This window comes from Xiphophorus maculatus, chromosome 3, assembly GCF_002775205.1.
Source record: "Xiphophorus maculatus strain JP 163 A chromosome 3, X_maculatus-5.0-male, whole genome shotgun sequence".
Classification (NCBI taxonomy): Eukaryota; Metazoa; Chordata; class Actinopteri; order Cyprinodontiformes; family Poeciliidae; genus Xiphophorus; species Xiphophorus maculatus.
Window position 1 is genome coordinate 31881676 of NC_036445.1, and position 17942 is coordinate 31899617.

At 40.7% G+C, this 17942-nt stretch overlaps 1 protein-coding gene across 1 annotated transcript in view; it reads right to left on the reverse strand.

Moving 5' to 3' along the window:
- ascc3 (activating signal cointegrator 1 complex subunit 3) overlaps nt 1-17942 on the reverse strand; it is a 251362-nt gene that overhangs the window by 33315 nt on the left and 200105 nt on the right. The window contains exons 23-30 of the mRNA XM_023330521.1: nt 15487-15585; nt 15236-15404; nt 12190-12410; nt 11807-11892; nt 11525-11691; nt 11209-11354; nt 10099-10219; nt 9721-9863 (exon numbers count right to left, since the gene is read on the reverse strand). Of these exons, the coding sequence (XP_023186289.1) occupies nt 9721-9863; nt 10099-10219; nt 11209-11354; nt 11525-11691; nt 11807-11892; nt 12190-12410; nt 15236-15404; nt 15487-15585 (1152 nt within the window). The remainder of the gene's footprint in view (nt 1-9720; nt 9864-10098; nt 10220-11208; nt 11355-11524; nt 11692-11806; nt 11893-12189; nt 12411-15235; nt 15405-15486; nt 15586-17942) is intronic.

Here is a 17942-nt window from a genome sequence, read left to right on the forward strand (position 1 = left end):
CCGGTCTCATCGATTCCAGCCCCAGCTAGCGGGCAATCTGATCCGCCCAAGCCCCCCAGTGCTCCTCCCAGTGAGTCTCAAAGTACTCCGCCCAGTGAGTCTCCCAGTGCTCCTCCCAGTGAGTCTCAAAGTACTCCTCCCAGTGAGTCTCCCAGTGCTCCTCCCAGTGAGTCTCCCAGTGCTCCTCCCAGTGAGTCTCCCAGTGCTCCTCCCAGTGAATCTCTCAGTGCTCCTCCCAGTGAGTCTTCCAGTGCTCCTCTCTGGGCTCACCCAGAGCCACCAGAGCCTAGACTCCCCCAGCGGCCACAGATTAGCCTCCCCGAGCTCCCAGCTAGCCTGCCCTGAATGTCTGGAGGGTCCTGGGTGTTTGGAGGGCCCCTGGATGTCTGGAGGGGCCCCTGAAGGGGCCCTACCAGCTGCTACTGATTTTTCTTTTCCTTGATATCTCTGTCTTACAATTCTAGATCTCGCTGAGGTGCTAACATCAATGTTTACGTAAAGTTAACCTCTCTGAGCTTTTCTGATCTTTAAAGAAGTCTGCAGATAAGTTATTATAGACGTTAAACAGAAGTAGTAGGGCTTATTTAGTAAAATAGCGGCAAATTTATCTATTTCATAACTTCATAACCAGCAACCTTCTCTCCTGTGGTCTGTTTACCAGCTACAGTCTCAGATCAACTCTCCTGGGGATGGAGTTTACCAGAGCTTCACAGGTTGCTACTGGAATGCGTTTCCACTCCTCCATGATGACATCACAGAGCTGGTAGATATTCAAGACTTGGCGCTCCTCCACCTTCCCCTTGAGGATGCCTCAAAGATGTTCTATTGGGTTTAGGTCTGGAGACATGCTTGGTCAGTCCATCATCTTTACCCTCAGCCTCTTCAATAAAGCAGTGGTCGTCTTAGAGTTGTGTTTGGGGTCATTATCATGCTGGAACAGTGCTCTGTGACACAGTTTCCAGAGGGAGGGGATCAGCCTCTGCTTCAGTATTTCATAGTACATATTGGAGTTCATGAAATGTAACTCCCCATCATTTGCTGCACTCATGCAGCCCCAGACCATGGCATTCCCACCACTATGGGACTGTAGGCATCACACACTTCTCTTTGTACTCCTGACAGCTGCCAGACATGCTGGAGACCATCTGAACCAAACAAATTAATCTTGGTCTCATCAGACCACAGGACCTGGTTCCAGAAATCCATGTCCTTTGTTGACATGTCTTCAGTAGACTGTTTGTGGGCTTTCTTGTGTGTAGACTTCAGAAGAAGCTTCCTTCTGGGGTGACATCCATGCAGACTAATTTGATGTAGTGTGCGGCGCATGGTCTGAGCACTGACAGACTGACCTCCCACCTCTTCAATCTCTGCAGCAATGCTGACAGAACCCCTGCACCTATCTTTCAAAGACAGCATTTGGATGTGACACTGAGCACATGCACTCAGCTTTTTTGGACAACCAATGCGATGTCTGTTAACTGTTCATTGAGTTAAGGGAATTATTCCGAGTGGCAGTGTGGCTATGGATGGTCTATATTTGTAAATCTGACTAAGTCAGTGCCTCACCAGCTATGAACCTCACTGCATGTCACTGGTTTGAAACTTACCAACTCTTTTATGCATGAGGTTCCTGGTCTTTTCTGATTTATTAGGAATCTACTGGAGAGATACTGTATAACCTTCCCAAAAACTGATTGTATTTGAAAGGAAAGAGTAGAATGTGTGTTTTTTTAAATCGGCAGTTGGTAGAGTTTAGATCAGACCTAAATAACCCAACCCAACCCAGGCCCGTAGGCATTATCTGAGCCTGATTCAACCTGACTTATCAACTTTAGTTAAAGGCTTGGACCCTGAGTAAATCCCGATGTATTGTTTTAATTACAATTTTGCAGCTTTTGTTTTTAGACTTCTATTTATTTAAGCAATATAACTTCTCTTGTTTTTAGCTTTTCTTACCATTTTCCAGCTCCTTATTGTCACTTGTTATAACAGCAAGGTGAGTCAGAGTCAAGTGCAAATCTTCTGAGATGTGTGATTAATAGGATCCTATCTCCACTGTTAGAGAGGCACAGGGCGGAGACGCAAGCTCATGCAGTGCACTGGGTTTGTTACAGTCTGATTAACAATTGCACTGTGCTTACTTTCTTTATTTCCACAACTGGATAAACTATGTACTACTTTATTCACACCATAAAAAGTAGATTACAACAACTTTACATCGTACATTCTTGTTTGGTTTTCTCTGTTCTGGATGTATTTTATGCTTATTAAACATGCCACCGAAGCTCGACTTGGACCCGACCATCAACCACATAATTCTGGCCCACCCCAACTCGAATGTTGGATCAGGTTTGGGTCCTAAATCTAAATTCTAAAATAATAAAATATTTTATAATAAGTGCTCAGTTTGATGTAGTCTAGAGATCTGTTAATTAAAAAGTGTAGCAATATTCAAAAAGCACATTTAAAATACTTAAAATGATCAGTATAACAAACATGAATTCATGGTAAAACGTACAACAACAAAAAAAACGACTGAAACTTTGCCTCCCAGGACAGAATAACATGTTGTCAGGTGAGAGCGACCCCAGAGAGAATAAGGCAGCTATCTTTAGAAGCTGCTGCACAGGCCAGGACCAAAAAGCAGCAGGCAGTGCAGTAAATCAGCAGAACACACACAGAGACCGTCATACAGGGACAGGAATTACTAACTCAGATTACTCTGAAGCAACAAATCTGCAGAGCTGGTCTAACTGACATTTTGCTTTTCATTTTTTATGACTTGACAATAAAAAACTGCAGTTTGTTTAAATAGACAGTATATCAGCCGCCTTTGAGTAAACACATTGCTGTTATCTAAAGTAGGCCTGTCAAGATAAATTTTGCTGAGCGATTAATAGTCTCAAAATTTAGATAAACAACAATATTGTTTGAAGACCATTTTAAATTGATGTAATGGTAAGGACATAATAATGCAAGCACATTCTGCCAAAAATAAATAAATGTTATTTTCAAAAGAACATTTAACACTGGAACTGGTAAACAAAATAAAACAACCAAAAATAAAATCGACTCTCAGTCTCCATTAATAAAAAATGCACTTGAATAAAAACTAAACACAACATAAACCAAAGTGGAAACAAAAACTACATTCAACCAAATGAGTACAGATTATGAAGTCTGTATGCTATATAGCCTTTCAATAATCATTAGATTTAGATAGAGAATATGGGCATATCCGACTACCTGATGCAATAGTTCACTCCTCCCTTAAGCTAAGGAAATGAGGAAGGGAGGGTCAGCGGAGAGCACCTGAGTTGAGCCTTTTTTCATCCAGTGTCATCAATAGAAAGAGAAAAAGGCAGAAAGAAATGATAAAGCAGATAAATTAAAATGAGGTCGATAATTTTCATTTATCATGTGTTTTATTGTTTATCGCAAGAGGTCTAGTCTAAAGTGCCTCATAGAAGTACTCATGAATGTTTGGGACAGGTCAACAGCAAATCATTGTGTTGTCTCTGCCTGACAGAGCTTTTCATCCAGACCTGCTTCATTACTGATTGTCCTACAATGTCTCTGTATTGTGCACAATATATGAATAAACCTGATTGAGTGATTTTACCTGAACAGTGCTTGGAAATAACATTTTTTCCCACGACAATTTGGTGCCGTGACCCGGATCCCTCGACTGGACATCCAAGGACGTCGACGAACAGCGTTTGGCCAACCTGGACTAAATTCCAGCCTCAAACCTTGTTTACGATTTAAGAGAAAAGGGCTGTTGGTCGGCTCCACGGCTCCAGCGCTGGGATCAACAAACTCAAAACCTCTCTTATCAGGTGGGATACTCACTCAGGCTAATAAATTAATTTTACAAATTCTAAATAATTAAATCTAAAATAGTAAAGAATTCGATAAACCTTTTGTAATAGAGTGGTTTGTTGCCCCTAGTGGTAGAAATACAGTTATACCTGTTCTAGGTATAGTTCTTAGTAGGCCAACTTATTAGGTTGGGTTGGCAAGAAAAACTTGTCCTGAAGTGGCTGTTCTGTTCCTGGGTTCCACCATGTAAAAGACTTCGTCTCCACATTCCCTCTGCTGGTTCTTTCCAACCCCAGAATATCACAACTGGCGACGAGGATTTTAAAAGATTTCCACAGCGTGACAGAGATGAGCCTATCGAAGGACTTTGTACGGAAGTAAGGGAAACAACCGTATGTTCTTTTTTCTCCGAAGCTACAAGATTTAGCATCGAGAAGCTAATATGGCTATGCACGTGGGTCGTGTGGTTGAATATGATGAATCGAAGGAAGATTTTGAGTCATATTTGGAGCGTTTGGAACAATGGATGTTGGCTAAGGATGTTCCGGATGAGAAGACTGTTTGAACTTTTCTCTCTGTGATCGGAGCAGATACATATGGGCTGCTTAAGAATCTAGTGTCTCCGAAAGTACCGAGCACGATGGAGTATGCAGCACTCACTGCAGCATTACAAAATTACAAATTACGAAACTGGTTAAAGAAACTACAGCTAAACTGGAAACAGATTTTCACAGTACACAACGTACTAGTGCAAAAAGATGCAAAACCAGGATTACAGAAAGTGATCCTACGCCATCAGGCAGTGTTTTCAGATGACCAAGGCTGCATCAAGGGATTTAAGGCCAGGATTCGCATTAAGCCAAACACTGCACCAGTTTTCTGTAAAGCTCGCCCAGTTCCTTATGCACTAAAGGAAGCGGTAGAAAAAGAGTTGGACAGATTGGAAAAGGTGAAGGTGATTTCAAAGGTCTAGAAAAGTGAGTGGGCATCTCCCATTGTTACGGTGCCCAAAACGGACAAAACCATTAGGATCTGTGGTGACGACAAGGTCAGCATAAATCAGTGCATTGAAGAGAAACATTATCCACTGCCTAATGCTGAAGACCTTTTTGCTACTTTGGCGGGAGGAACATCATTCAGTAAACTGGACCTTTCTCATGCCTAACAGCAGCTGGAGTTAGATGAAGAGTCAGAGAAGTATCTGGTTATCAACACCCACAAAGGTCTGTACAAGTACAGTTGCCTCAGCTATGGCGTTTCCAGTGCTCCTGCTATTTTTCAGTCTGTGATGGATCAGATTTTCCAAGGGATGGATCATGTGACCTGTTTTCTGGATGATATTCTCATCACTGCGTCATCGGAGAAGGAACATCTACAGAGGTTGGAAGAAGTTCTCACATGCCTGGAGAAGCATGGTGTGAGAGTTAAGCTTGCAAAGTGTCGTTTCCTTCAGAGCAGTGTGGAATATTTGGGACACAGGATCGACAAAGATGGACTGCACCCCATGGAGGAAAAGGTTGCAGCCATAACAAAGGCACCAGAACCAACCAATGTCACTGAAGTCTTTTTTGGGTCTTCTGAATTACTACAGTCGATTTCTAAACAATCCATCTACCATCCTTCAGCCTCTCCACAACCTGTTGAGAAAAAATGAAACATGGATTTGGACAACAGCATGTACACAAGCATTTGAAGATGCAAAAAGACTACTGCTGCAGAACAAAGTGTTAGTGCATTATAGCACACGCCTGCCATTGAGATTAGCCTGTGATGCATCACCTTATGGGGTTGGTGCAGTCATTTCTCATATCTTGGAAAATGGAGAGGAAAGGCCGGTGGCATTTGCACCAAGAACGCTAACCGATGCTGAGTGGAAGTATGCCCAAATAGAGAAAGAGGCTCTTGCCATCATTTTTGGAGTCAAGAAATACAAATATCTGTATGGAAGAAAATTCACGCTCGTAACAGATCACAAGCCATTGTTGACTATACTGGGACCAAAGTCAGCGGTGCCAACACTTGCTGCTTTGAGGATGCAACGCTGGGTTCTTATTCTAATGGCATATAACTATGACATTGAGTACAGAAGATCAGCTGACCATGCAAATGCGGATGCGTTGTCACGTTTACCGCGGAACTCACCAGACAACACTGCAGAAGAAGGAAGCATCTTCTACTTCTCTCATGTGGAAGAACTACCAATATTAGCAAAAGACATTGAGAAAGCGACTATGAAAGATCCGCTTCTCAGCAGAGTGTGGAGCTACACCATGAATGGGTGGCCAACTTATGTGCAGGATGAAACACTTAAACCTTATTTCATTTGCAGACAGGAACTGTCAGCAGAACAAGGATGTGTTCTTTGGGGACAACGTGTTATCATTCCACCAAGTTACCGACAGAAAGTGCTGAAAGACCTGCATCATGAACATCCAGGCATATGTCATATGAAAGCTCTCGCCCGCAGTTACCTGTGGTGGCCAGGGTGTGATGGTGACATACAAGAACTGGTCCAAAGCTGTCAAATCTGTCAGGCTGTGCAGAAGTTGCCAGCGGTCGCACCACTCCACCTGTGGAAATGGCCTGAAAGCGCGTGGCAACGAATTCACATTGACTTCGCTGAAAAAGACAAACACTATTTCTTAGTGGTCATTGACAGTCATTCAAAATGGTTGGAAGTATTCCCGATGACATCCATCACGTCACACAACACCATTGAAATCTTGAGAAGGTTATTCTCTTCATATGGACTTCCAGAAGAACTTGGTTCAGACAATGGACCTCAGCTGGTGTCACAAGAATTCCGCCAGTTTTTGGAGTTAAATGGGATCACGCGCACCATACATGTCGACCACATGTTACCATGGAAACAAGATGTGGAGAAATCTCCAGTTATGTCTTCCCAAGTGCTCGTGGAGGAACCCGAAGCGATCAGAGACTGTGTTGTTCCAGGAAGTCCGAGAGGAACCCTGACAGCATCACCGTTGCCTGCTGAATCACTTGGGCAGACAACAGAAGAACCCTCGGTATCAACCCCTAAAACAACCCAAAGCCCATCAGCGGAGCGCAGATACCCTGTGAGGCACAGAGTTCCTCCAAAGAGACTGAATCTTTGAAAATGTATAAAGTATGATTTAGTTACTGCTAGTTGATTTTTAAGGTGATAAAGCATTAAGTGCAGCCTAAATTGTTAAATTCTTAGTGAAGGCCATAGGGAATTTATTTGCTGTTATTATGCATTTTTTCCTACATATTAGTTGCAGTAGAAATCTAAAAGGGGAAGAATATAATAGAGTGCTTTGTTGCCTCTAGTGGTAGAAATACAGTTATACCTGTTCTAGGTATAGTTCTTAGTGGGCCAACTTATTAGGTTGGGTTGGCAAGAAAAACTTGTCCTGAAGTGGCTGTTCTGTTCCTGCGTTCCACCATTAAAAAGACTTCGTCTCCACATTCCCTCTGCTGGTTCTTTCCAACCCCAGAATATCACACCTTTCACCCTGAGGAATAGAGATTGGCGTTATTCTGGGTTAAAGTCCCAGAAAGAAGAAAATGAAAAATAAATAAATAAAATAAATAAAAAGAATAAGAAACAAGCGACTGTTTTTTATCCCAAAAAAAATAACAGCGGTTGGGTTAGAGTCCCTCCAGGAACCACGGGTTTCTAGGTTAAAGTCCTAGTGAAAGTCCTTAACGGTGAATAAGGCAGGTATTTTCTTGTGGTTTGGTTTTCTAAATTAAGGGAACTAAACCTTTAGAGAATCCGAAAGACCTTTATCGGAAATAAAGGCCCCTCTTAAAGGAGTAAGAGGCAGAGCTACCACAAAGCTGATTTGTTGGATTCTGCAAAGACGTTTGCAGTCTAAAGAGGAAATCCCACCCAATTCAAGAAGAATGGGTCTACGTGGTTCCAGAACTGAACTGTTTGGCGATTGTTTCATCGGTGGACAACATGGACATAGACTCAGGGACGATCTGGACAACCCTAAGATCCAATGCCAGGACCAGTTGGACTGACAGGAAGCCAGAGGAGAGAGATGGGAGAGGATTTCGCTGCAGCGATGCCAGCAAGAGGAGGGGGAGAGAAGCGAAAGAAAAAAGACGTTTAAGATAAGTTTGTATGTTTTGTGTTACTGAACATTGTTTACTAGACTGATTGATTGAGAAATTTAAGTTCTTAAAGAATTATTGCATGAGATGGTTTGAGAGGTGATTTGAATGAGTCTCCTGTTTTTCTTGTTTCTGGTAAATTAGAGCTGCTTGCTGGCAGTAGCACACTTGACAAAAAATTTACATGTCCAGTAATATGTGCCCAGTAAATCTTGTAGGGCGAGATCTGATGTGCTGATTAGGGATTGATCTTATCTTAACACTGGTAGGTGTAAAAGTTACGTCACATTCTAATTGGACTCGCATAGCTGTGCAATTTGACTTATCTGCTCTAAATTATGTATATGAATGGAAGCTTCCAAATTCTTCTCTTTCACAACAACTTCTTGGAGAAGTGAAAACTTTAATCTCTCCTTTTTCCAATTTTAAACAGGATGATGAATTAAGCTGCATTTTAAATGTCTATTAGGAGCTGATTGTGAGGGGGGAACGCGTCGTAAGTATCGAGTCCGATGCTGTTGTTCGGGAGGGAGGGGGGCGGGGGCATGAGCCGCAGTACTCCGATGTTGTTTTGTTACTCATTCTGCTGCAAGTTGGCTCAATTTTGACGAGCAAGACGTAACTGGTAAAATCCGGTTTAGGATTTTCAAAATAAAAGATCCGGAAGTAGTTCATTATTTCTTTCGCGGCCCGGTACCAATTGGTCCGCGGACCGGTACTGGTCCGCAGCCCGGTGGTTGGGGACCACTGGACTAGGGGACTGTCTGTAGGTTTTTCGTATCTTGCTATATGTTTCTTTTGTTGCGTCTTCCAGGATAGTGTTGTGTTATGTCTTATGACTGAGGAGGGAAATTTGTGTTGATTAATATTAAATATTATCATATTTATTTATAATCAAAAGGGGGGAAATGTGATGGAAAAATTACAATAAGGTCACATCTGCTAGTCATGTTATATGAATGACTGTGAACTCTCACCAAAAGAACTATTTGGGTTACATGTAGAAGGTTGGTAGTTGTTTTCTGCAGCTGCATCAGAACCCAGCCTGTCTCGCCCCTTGTTGTTAATTCTTTATCTTTGGTATAAAACTCATCTGTTGTCTCTGCCTGACAGAGCTTTTCATCCAGACCTGCTTCATTACTGATTGTCCTACAAGCTCTCTGTATTGTGCACAATATATGAATAAACCTGATTGAGTGATTTTACCTGAACAGTGCTTGGAAATAGTATTTTTTTTCAACGACACACACCTTTGCCAACTGTCCCAAATGCCATTCCGAAGACATGAAGCACACTGCTTCAAACTGTTGGTCTACCTCAAAATTATTTAATTTGTTAAAGTGCATTTTAAAACAAAACAACATTCAAAAAAAGCTTACTCTGAAAATTTAGATATCAGTCCATATTCAACAAAAATTATACTACCATTTTGGTTATTAGCAGCAGCAGTATAATATTTGTCATATTTTAATATTTAATAGTTTAATCACAAACTCAGCAATACACTCAGGCTGTAGTTTATCCCTGTTCAGCAAGGATAAACTACAGCCTGAATTCAGAATGTTGTGTTTTTGATGTATGTAATTAGCTTTACTACTTTGAAAAGGATTTTATTGCAAAGGTTTGCCAAATTAAAGCTACAAAAAAAGAGTTATAATCCTTCAAGTAATCAGCCTAGCTGGCAGGCCCAGATCTTCAGATACGATGCTGGTAGTTAAACAGATCTGTAATCTTTTCTCTGAATAAAGGCTGATTACTGCGGTTTGGAAACAGGACAGGGTGCCAACATACCATTCTCTCATCTTGGTGCAGCCACTGCTTGGGGTTGTCCTCTGTGGCCAGATAGGCGATCAGGTCCAGGGCAGTCAGGCGGGTTTGTCTTCTTGACGACACAAAAATCAGCACTGGCTTGGCAGGTGAATGACTGCGTATCGCTACAAAGAAATGTTCAGAAATATATTGGCTAATACTTCTTAGGATTGAATAGCAATTTTCAAGTCCCACATCCAAAGGCATAACTTAACATAAAAACATGATGCTTTCTATCTCAGCAGCAGTTTTCTCTGTAATGCTAAATGTTAGACAAATATTTTTGCTTAAAAACTTGTAGAACCTGATCTCACAGTATCTGACACAGAAGAAGACATGAATGTGAATGTGCAGCTTTACCTTGGAAAGTGGGTTTGTTCATGCTGGCCATTCGGGGACAGTAGTGTTGTCCTGGGAAACCATGAATGTGAACTTCCAGTGGGACAGGACGCACAGATGGACGGAAGTTAAACAACCCCACCTGTTAGACAGCACAAGGGAAAATGGAAAAAAGAAGGGAAAAAAATAGAAAATGATTGTGAGCAGCTGGAAACCTGAAGCTCCCTCTGGCTGTGGCATGAAAACAGCAGGACACTGGTGGCCTTTTGTTTAACCTGTGATGTGCCTGACTAATTGGATCTGGTATTCTGGTGTGTTCTATCCCCAATGTCTAGAAATGTTTTAGAGCGATGGAGTGGGCTGGGCAGCTTCCATCCCAGCAGCAGCCAAGCAGCCAGATTTATGGATGGCACACATTCCACTGGGTTTACAAGAACTGGACCTTTCTGTGACTCTGAGCATATGTCCCACCACTCTATTCTGAAACACGAGGATAACACATTGACAAACATCAAAACTGTTGAGCTCTGCAGAAATAAGTAAGATTTCTGCAGATTATTATTATTATTATTATTAATACAGTGGGTCCAGTACCGAAACACAGCATGTGTGTTCTTTAGGTTCTTCAATCTAATTTAGCCTTAAACCCAATACTTCTGAGATACAAACTAAAAACAAAGACGAAAATTAGAGAAAACCTGCTGATACTTTAAGGAAATCATTCCAACTGTAGAAAGTGGCAGACTTTAGTCTTACAGGGATACATTAATATCATATTAGATATATATCCTATTAATTCAAAATTTTCTTTGCATCATCCTCTCCAGAGGTTCCACAGCCATGCCCCCAGAACAGAACCAGAACAGAACCAGAAACAGCCTTCTTTATCAGGTTGTTGAACCTTTGACACTTACACTGTAATAAACCAGAACTGTTTAATCACGTAACACTATCATTAAATGGTGCTTCTGTTTGATACCCCTTGCACCACTTAAATCCACAAGTCAGGGATGATGTTGTAATCAATAACTCACATAGCACATTATGCTGCATTCACAAGCACTCCAACATTCTGATATTTACTAATTTAAACACTAGTTCAGACAGACCATGTGTTTTTTTAAAATTCACCTGTTGAATTCCCAGCCAGTCAGCAAGGTCCCGAGCATTGGCCAGAGCCGTGGACAGACCAACCACTCTCACTCCTTTTGCAGTGTGAGAGGAGATGAAGTTAGTCCTGGACACAATTACCTCCAACACAGGGCCTCTGTCCTCCCCTGGACACACAGTTCAATAACATATGCATGTCAGCAGCAGAGAATGTGTCAGAAAATGTAGTTTCTTTCTCTCCACCTCATCACAGCTCTTTAGAGGCCATCACTCTCTGAGAGGTCAGCTGGATGTTTATGCTGCTTTTCAGAACCAGATAACACAGAGTGACACCTACCCAGCAGGTGGATCTCATCTATGATGAGAATGGCCACTTTCTGAACATAGCTCCGGTTCTGCCAACTTCTGCTCACTCCATCCCACTTCTCTGGTGTGGTGACAATGAGGTCAGCTTGTGCGATAGCTCTCATATCTGGAGTAACGTCACCAGTTAGCTCTACCACTCTTCACACACAAGAAACAGGAAAAAGAATGACAACTCTGCAAAACTGGTAGACTTACCATCTTATCACAACAAACTCCTGAGAGGTGGAGCTTTTCTGTGAGGAGTGTCACTTACTTTTTCCCCAGTTTTTCTTCAATCCTGATCTTCCAGTCCTCAATCCTCTCTCTCACCAAAGCTTTTAAAGGGGCAATATAGACGACCTAAATAGCAACAATTAAGAGAAAAAGGTCAGGAATGACTTGATAAGCTTAGCCATCAAAAAATTACACCTTATGTATGCGAAACGTCTGTTTTGATTAATACAGAAAAGCATGTCAGAAAGTCAAAGTTTACAGAAAATAAAACCCGGCTTCCTATATTGTTAAATGCTTCTAACCACTTCTAACACATAGTTTAAAGTGGTTATGTTCCCAGAATCAATGTAACAGTGAAGACCTCCAATAAATTAAATTAGAACTGATGCAAAAAGACACACAAAGAGCCTCAGTCAGTCTAACCTTAGAGGAGGGATACTTGCTGAAGACCCGGAACATGGCAAGCTCGGCTGCAATGGTTTTCCCAGAGCCTGTTGGCGCCCCCAGCAGGACATTGGTGTCAGTGTGGTACAGTGTGTGGAAGATCTGTGTCTGGATGGGATTAAAGTGAGTGAACGTGTACAAGCTCTCAAACTCTTGGTTCCCCAGAGCTGTCACAGGCAATGGCTGCAGGTCCAGAAGTTCTGAGCAGAAAAAAAGGAAAACCACAATGAAATCCAACATATTCACTCGGTTACTATTGCAACAAAAAGCCATGCATGACAGCAAATATATCTAGACACTGTGTCACAGAACAGAGCGTGTAGAGATATCCTAACCAAGACAGGATTTATACTGAAGATTTGAGATCAACCCTGCACACAATACAACAATACAGCTACAACTTAACAATTACTTTGTGATTCATCAGTTGTACACAAACTAAAACTATGCTAGCTTTACCAAATCATCAAATCAAGTTAATCTGAAATAATAGAAATGTAATTGGACAATAGACAACAATAGACAACTTTAACTTCATGTGGCAAAATTATCAGCTTCTTTTGTTTTTTTAATGAGCTGCTATATATCAAGATTCTTCAAGACCTTTTTCACTGGGAGAAGCAAGTTGACCTCATCATGTGCAGTAATGCACAGCTGTCTTCTGAGCCTAACAAACTGCATGGTCTACCTATGACAGGAACCACACACTGACCACAATAATGCCCAGTTTAAAGAGATGTGTGGAGGATATAAAAGCTCACATTCATCACACATTACAACCAACAAAGCCTTTCAAAACAAACATGTCTCCTTAATATAATCACAGCACTGATCGTTGATAGTTGACATCCTGTGAAAACAGGGAAGCAATCTCTCAGCTCAAAATGTATATTTTGCAGAATCACCCTGCTATTGCCTTCTCCCACCCCCAAGAAGAGCCCAATGTTAGATGAGTTCTTTAAACATCAGGCTTCACATATAACCATCCAGGTTATTATGAACTGTGACACATTTTAAGTCACATTTCAACCATTTATTAAACAATGCAAATGAGGTGGGCTTTCTAAAACACAATACAGAACAGAATGGAAAAAATAGGTGTTTACTACCATTTAATGATAGTGTCGCGCCAAAGCTTTACAATCAATGGAAAACTTGCATTGCTATTTACTTAAAGCACTTAAACTCCAATGCACTGTATTAAAAACTTGGTGACTTGAAAAATACCATAATTTCTAGACTATTGAGTTCACCTGAATAAGAGCCACACCTAATAACTTTAAAAAGAAAACAAAATTGCGCATATATAGGCCAAACTTGTAAATAAGATGCAAGTATAACATGAAATAATTACACAAAAATGTTCCACAGAAAGAAGAAAATACATTTGCTTTACGGAAACATGCAAATATATAAAAAACCTGTTTTTTGATAAAAAGAAAACACTTTTTTCACATCATACATCAACAGCCGGATGTTACTTCTGGCGAAAATGATGAAGAAGACAACAGGAAGTGTTAGGAGGATGATGGTTAATAGTTTGCTTAATTTTTTGGAAACTGTGCAGCTGGCTCCACCAAAGCTCTCATCATCACACACTTGATAAGTTGTGTGTCATTCCAACATGTTGAATGTATGACTCTCCTGTAAAATCAGTGACTACAGCTTCCCCAAACTGCTGTATATGTAGCCGCTTCCAAGTATAAGGGGCTTGTCGTGCCAAGGCCTGAATAAGATGTTGACGTCTCCTCTGATAGCTTCTAGATGATGTGCACTAGCGCCGTGGCTGAATTATGAATATATGTCATATAAGTGTAAACATTTTTTTTTTATTAAAGTTTTTATTATTTTAGAACACACATGTATAGAACCCCTCACCCCCCCCCCCCCCACACACACACACACTAAACAAAAACCACAAATAGAACAAAGCAAAACAAAACAACTGTTTGATCCTCTAATAAGCAAAGTCTTGGTGCTATGGGTATCCCCACACCTATCCACTTTCCAATGTGTTGTAATACTGCTTTCCAGAATGGGGAAATGCATTTACATTCCCATATTGCATGTTTAAAAGTTCCTGATTCTGTTTTGCATTTCCAACATAGGTTTTTGGCGAGCAGGCCCATTCTATGGAGCCTAGATGGGGTGAAATAAAATCTATGTACCATCTTATAGTGCGTAAATTTCCCTCTTGATTCCTTAATATATTTCCCATTATTTGAAAGTACTTTCAACCATTCTTCATCACTAAAAATGCAGCCAAGGTCCCTCTGCCAGACAATCCCCAGACTTTTACATATATCCTTTTGCATGCTATTAAACAATTTATAAAGTGTAGATGTCTTATATTTGATTTTACTTGAGCCCATAAATTCCTGTATTGGATTATCCTTATGTGTGAAATTGTCTTTAATAATACAGTCTCTAATTTGTAGATATTTAGGGAAACTTTAATTATTTTCACATTTTCTTAATTTAATTCTTTAGAATTGAACAACCTCAGATTACTTTGTCACCCAGTTCCTCAGTCTGTCTCTTGTAACTCTTAATGTCACTTTCATCTAGAGGCAAATTTGCCCTTGAGCTTATGCCGTCCTCTTCATCATGCAGAAGTCCAGCCTTTGGAAACTCGTTGGCGGTCCAAATATTAGCTGCATCATTCTTTAAGCCAGGGCTTTTCAACCCTGGTTCTTGAGATCTCCTGTCCTGTACTGTAGTTTTAGATTAATCCTTTCTCCAACACAGCTGAACAAATAAATGACTCATTCAAGAGGTAATTCAGTAATTTGATTCAGCTGTTTTGGAGCCAGGATGCATTTAAGAGCTGAAGGACACGGACAAGGCTAGGAGACCCCTGCTTTAACTGACCGTGTTCAAAGTGTGTCAATAAAGTAGAGGCTTAGTGCAGAAATTACAGTACAAGAAAAAGTATTTCTCATGTGGGAGGTTTTCTGCTTGCAATAATAAATCCAGTGGCTTTCTTGAATTTGGTCGGACATTGTGTGTGTTTGCTTGTATGTACCAGTGTGTGGGGGATGTCGCTCAGGTAGAATGAGGTTCTGGAAGTTGATGATGCACACAGCCTCGGCTCCAAGCCAGCGGTCAGACACTGCCTTAATGTAGTACTGGGAGGGTAACGGCTCAAAGATGGGAATGGTGAATACTATGTGCTGAGACTCTTTGGTTACCACCTACATAAAGAACCAACATACAAGTCATTAAAAATGACACACTCCATCCTTAATTTAGCTAAGTTAAAATACAAAAACCAACCTGTTTCTTCTGCAAGAGGAAGTACTCAGAGTGGTAGATGTGATCATTGATGGGGTCTTCCACCCACAACCACCATGGCTCACCCACAGACCCGTGGACCTGAAGTATAAGTAAAACATAGTACTTATCAAGATAAGAATCAGAAACTACTTAAACAAAGAAAATAAATACACAAACCAAAGTGAAGCAAAGGCAGATTAAAAAAATATATGTCTTTTGCTGGCCTTAAACTTACACTCTGCTGATTTAAAAGTCAGAGGAAGGGACTTCAAAAGTCTTGGTGCCACCAAAGAGAAGGATCTGTCTTCTTTAGTTTTTCATTTTGTATGGGGGACAAACAGCAGGTATTTATTACAGTTAGCACTGTTTCCCAACCCTGGTCCTCAAGGCACACTACCCTACATGTTTTTGATTTCTCAATGCTTCAATATGCCTCATTCAGCTGATTTCAGCTCAACAAATACTTGTTAATTGAAATCACCTGGGCTGAAGCAAGGAAACACAAAACATGCAGGGCAGTGTGCTTTGAGGATCATGGTTGGAAAACACTGGCTTTCTCTTCATTTAGCAGGATAAAACTTTCAGTCATCCATTTTTTCAATGAATCCAGAGAGTTTAGTCAAATATGCAGTTCATTAGACTTCAGTAAAGAAGTCGAAAAGAAATGTACAACATAAAAATGATGGGAAATATGCTAAAAAGATAAAACCATTGGCCTAGGCCTGTCACGATAGCAAATTTTGCTCAATGATTAATTGTCTCAAAAATTATTGCGATAAACGATAATATTGTTTGAAGACCTTTTTACACTGATTTAATGAAAATGACGTAATAATGCATGTGATTTCCTGCCAAAGTTAGATACACTTTATTTTCAAAAGAACACTTAACACTTGAGCTGATAAACAAAATAAACAAAACAACCAAAAACAAAAATAAAATGGATTCTCAGTCTCCATTAACAAACAAAAAACGCACTTGAAAAAAAAACTAAACATAAAGCCAAAGTGGAAATAAATACTGCATTCAACCAAAGGATTATGAAGTCTGTATACTATGTTGCCCTTCAGTAATAATTAGATCTAAATAGAGAAGATGGGCACATCCGACTACCTGATGCAATAGTTCACACTACATGATTTTTTGCTGCTATTTTTCCCCTTACAACAATCTTAGATCGTTGGTCTTTCTAAGATTGTGTGGTGTGTTACGGTAGATCGTCATTGCTGCTCCGATCTAAATCAGGGGTTTTCCCCACTGGGAGCTTAACGCAGCCTGTTGAATGTGACAGGGAGCCAATCAGAAAGCGAGGATTCTCCTCTGAGGGGAAATTACGTCGGGGAATCCCAAACAGCTGACACGGCGCAACCCGAAGTCCAGCGGACATCGGAGATGATATGTGGAAACAACATTAATGTTTATTCAACATTTTGTGCAAAGAATATAGAAATGACAAGGGGAGAAGTTGGAGCGAAATTGCTACCGCAGTTGATAAACCCGGTAACTTTTCAGCTGTTCTTCGTTAACGTGACATAAACATAATGATTTTCATTCAGTCAGGACTGACACTAGCCACATGCATTGCAGGTAGATTGTAGTAAAGCATTGATTAATGCCTGGTTTTAAAATTAGTTAACTGGACTTGTAGCCATTATTTTGTGCCCATTGTTGGACACCACATGGCAGGAACGAACCCGATCGAACTGTTATACCTAGGATTTCTGTCGGCTAATGTGCGGTCTGTCAGGTTTTGAAAATGGGCGACAATCGGCCGTGCGCTGGGCTTTACACTAAGGAAATGAGGAAGGGAGGGTCAGTGGAGAGCACCGGAGTTGAGCCTTTTTTCATTCAGTGTCATTAACAGAAAGAGAAAAAGGCCGGAAGAGACGATAAGATAATTAAAATGACGTCGATAGTTTTAATTTATCGTAGGAAAGAAAATAAAGATAATAAAGATAATTTTCGTAGGAAGAAATATGAACATGTATCATATATCGTAGTGATTTCATATTTTTCATAATCAAAAAATCATGTGGTGTGAACTATTGCATCAGGTAGTCGGATGTGCCCTACGTGTATCGCGACAGGCCTACATTGGCCCAAAAGAGAGCAGATAGAGCAGAAACAATAGTCCCAAAAAAGAGCCCTCTCTGTCTTGACAAAATGAACAGGACAGAGTTTGGGATCTGTACATACATGTAGGTTGATCTATTAGACAAGTAAGAGGACAATCATTTTAAAGCAGAACTTGGTATACCAGCCCAACCCCTCAGCCTCTCTATCAGGGTCAGATGGTCAACACTGTCAAAAGCTGACGTTAGGTTTAACATAAGCAGCACAGAACATTTTCCTGAATCACTCTGCATCAAAATATCAATGGAGAATCTAAGAAGAGCTGTTTCAGTTTCAGTTGAATGCGATTTATGAAGCCCTCACTAAAACTGGTCCAAAACACT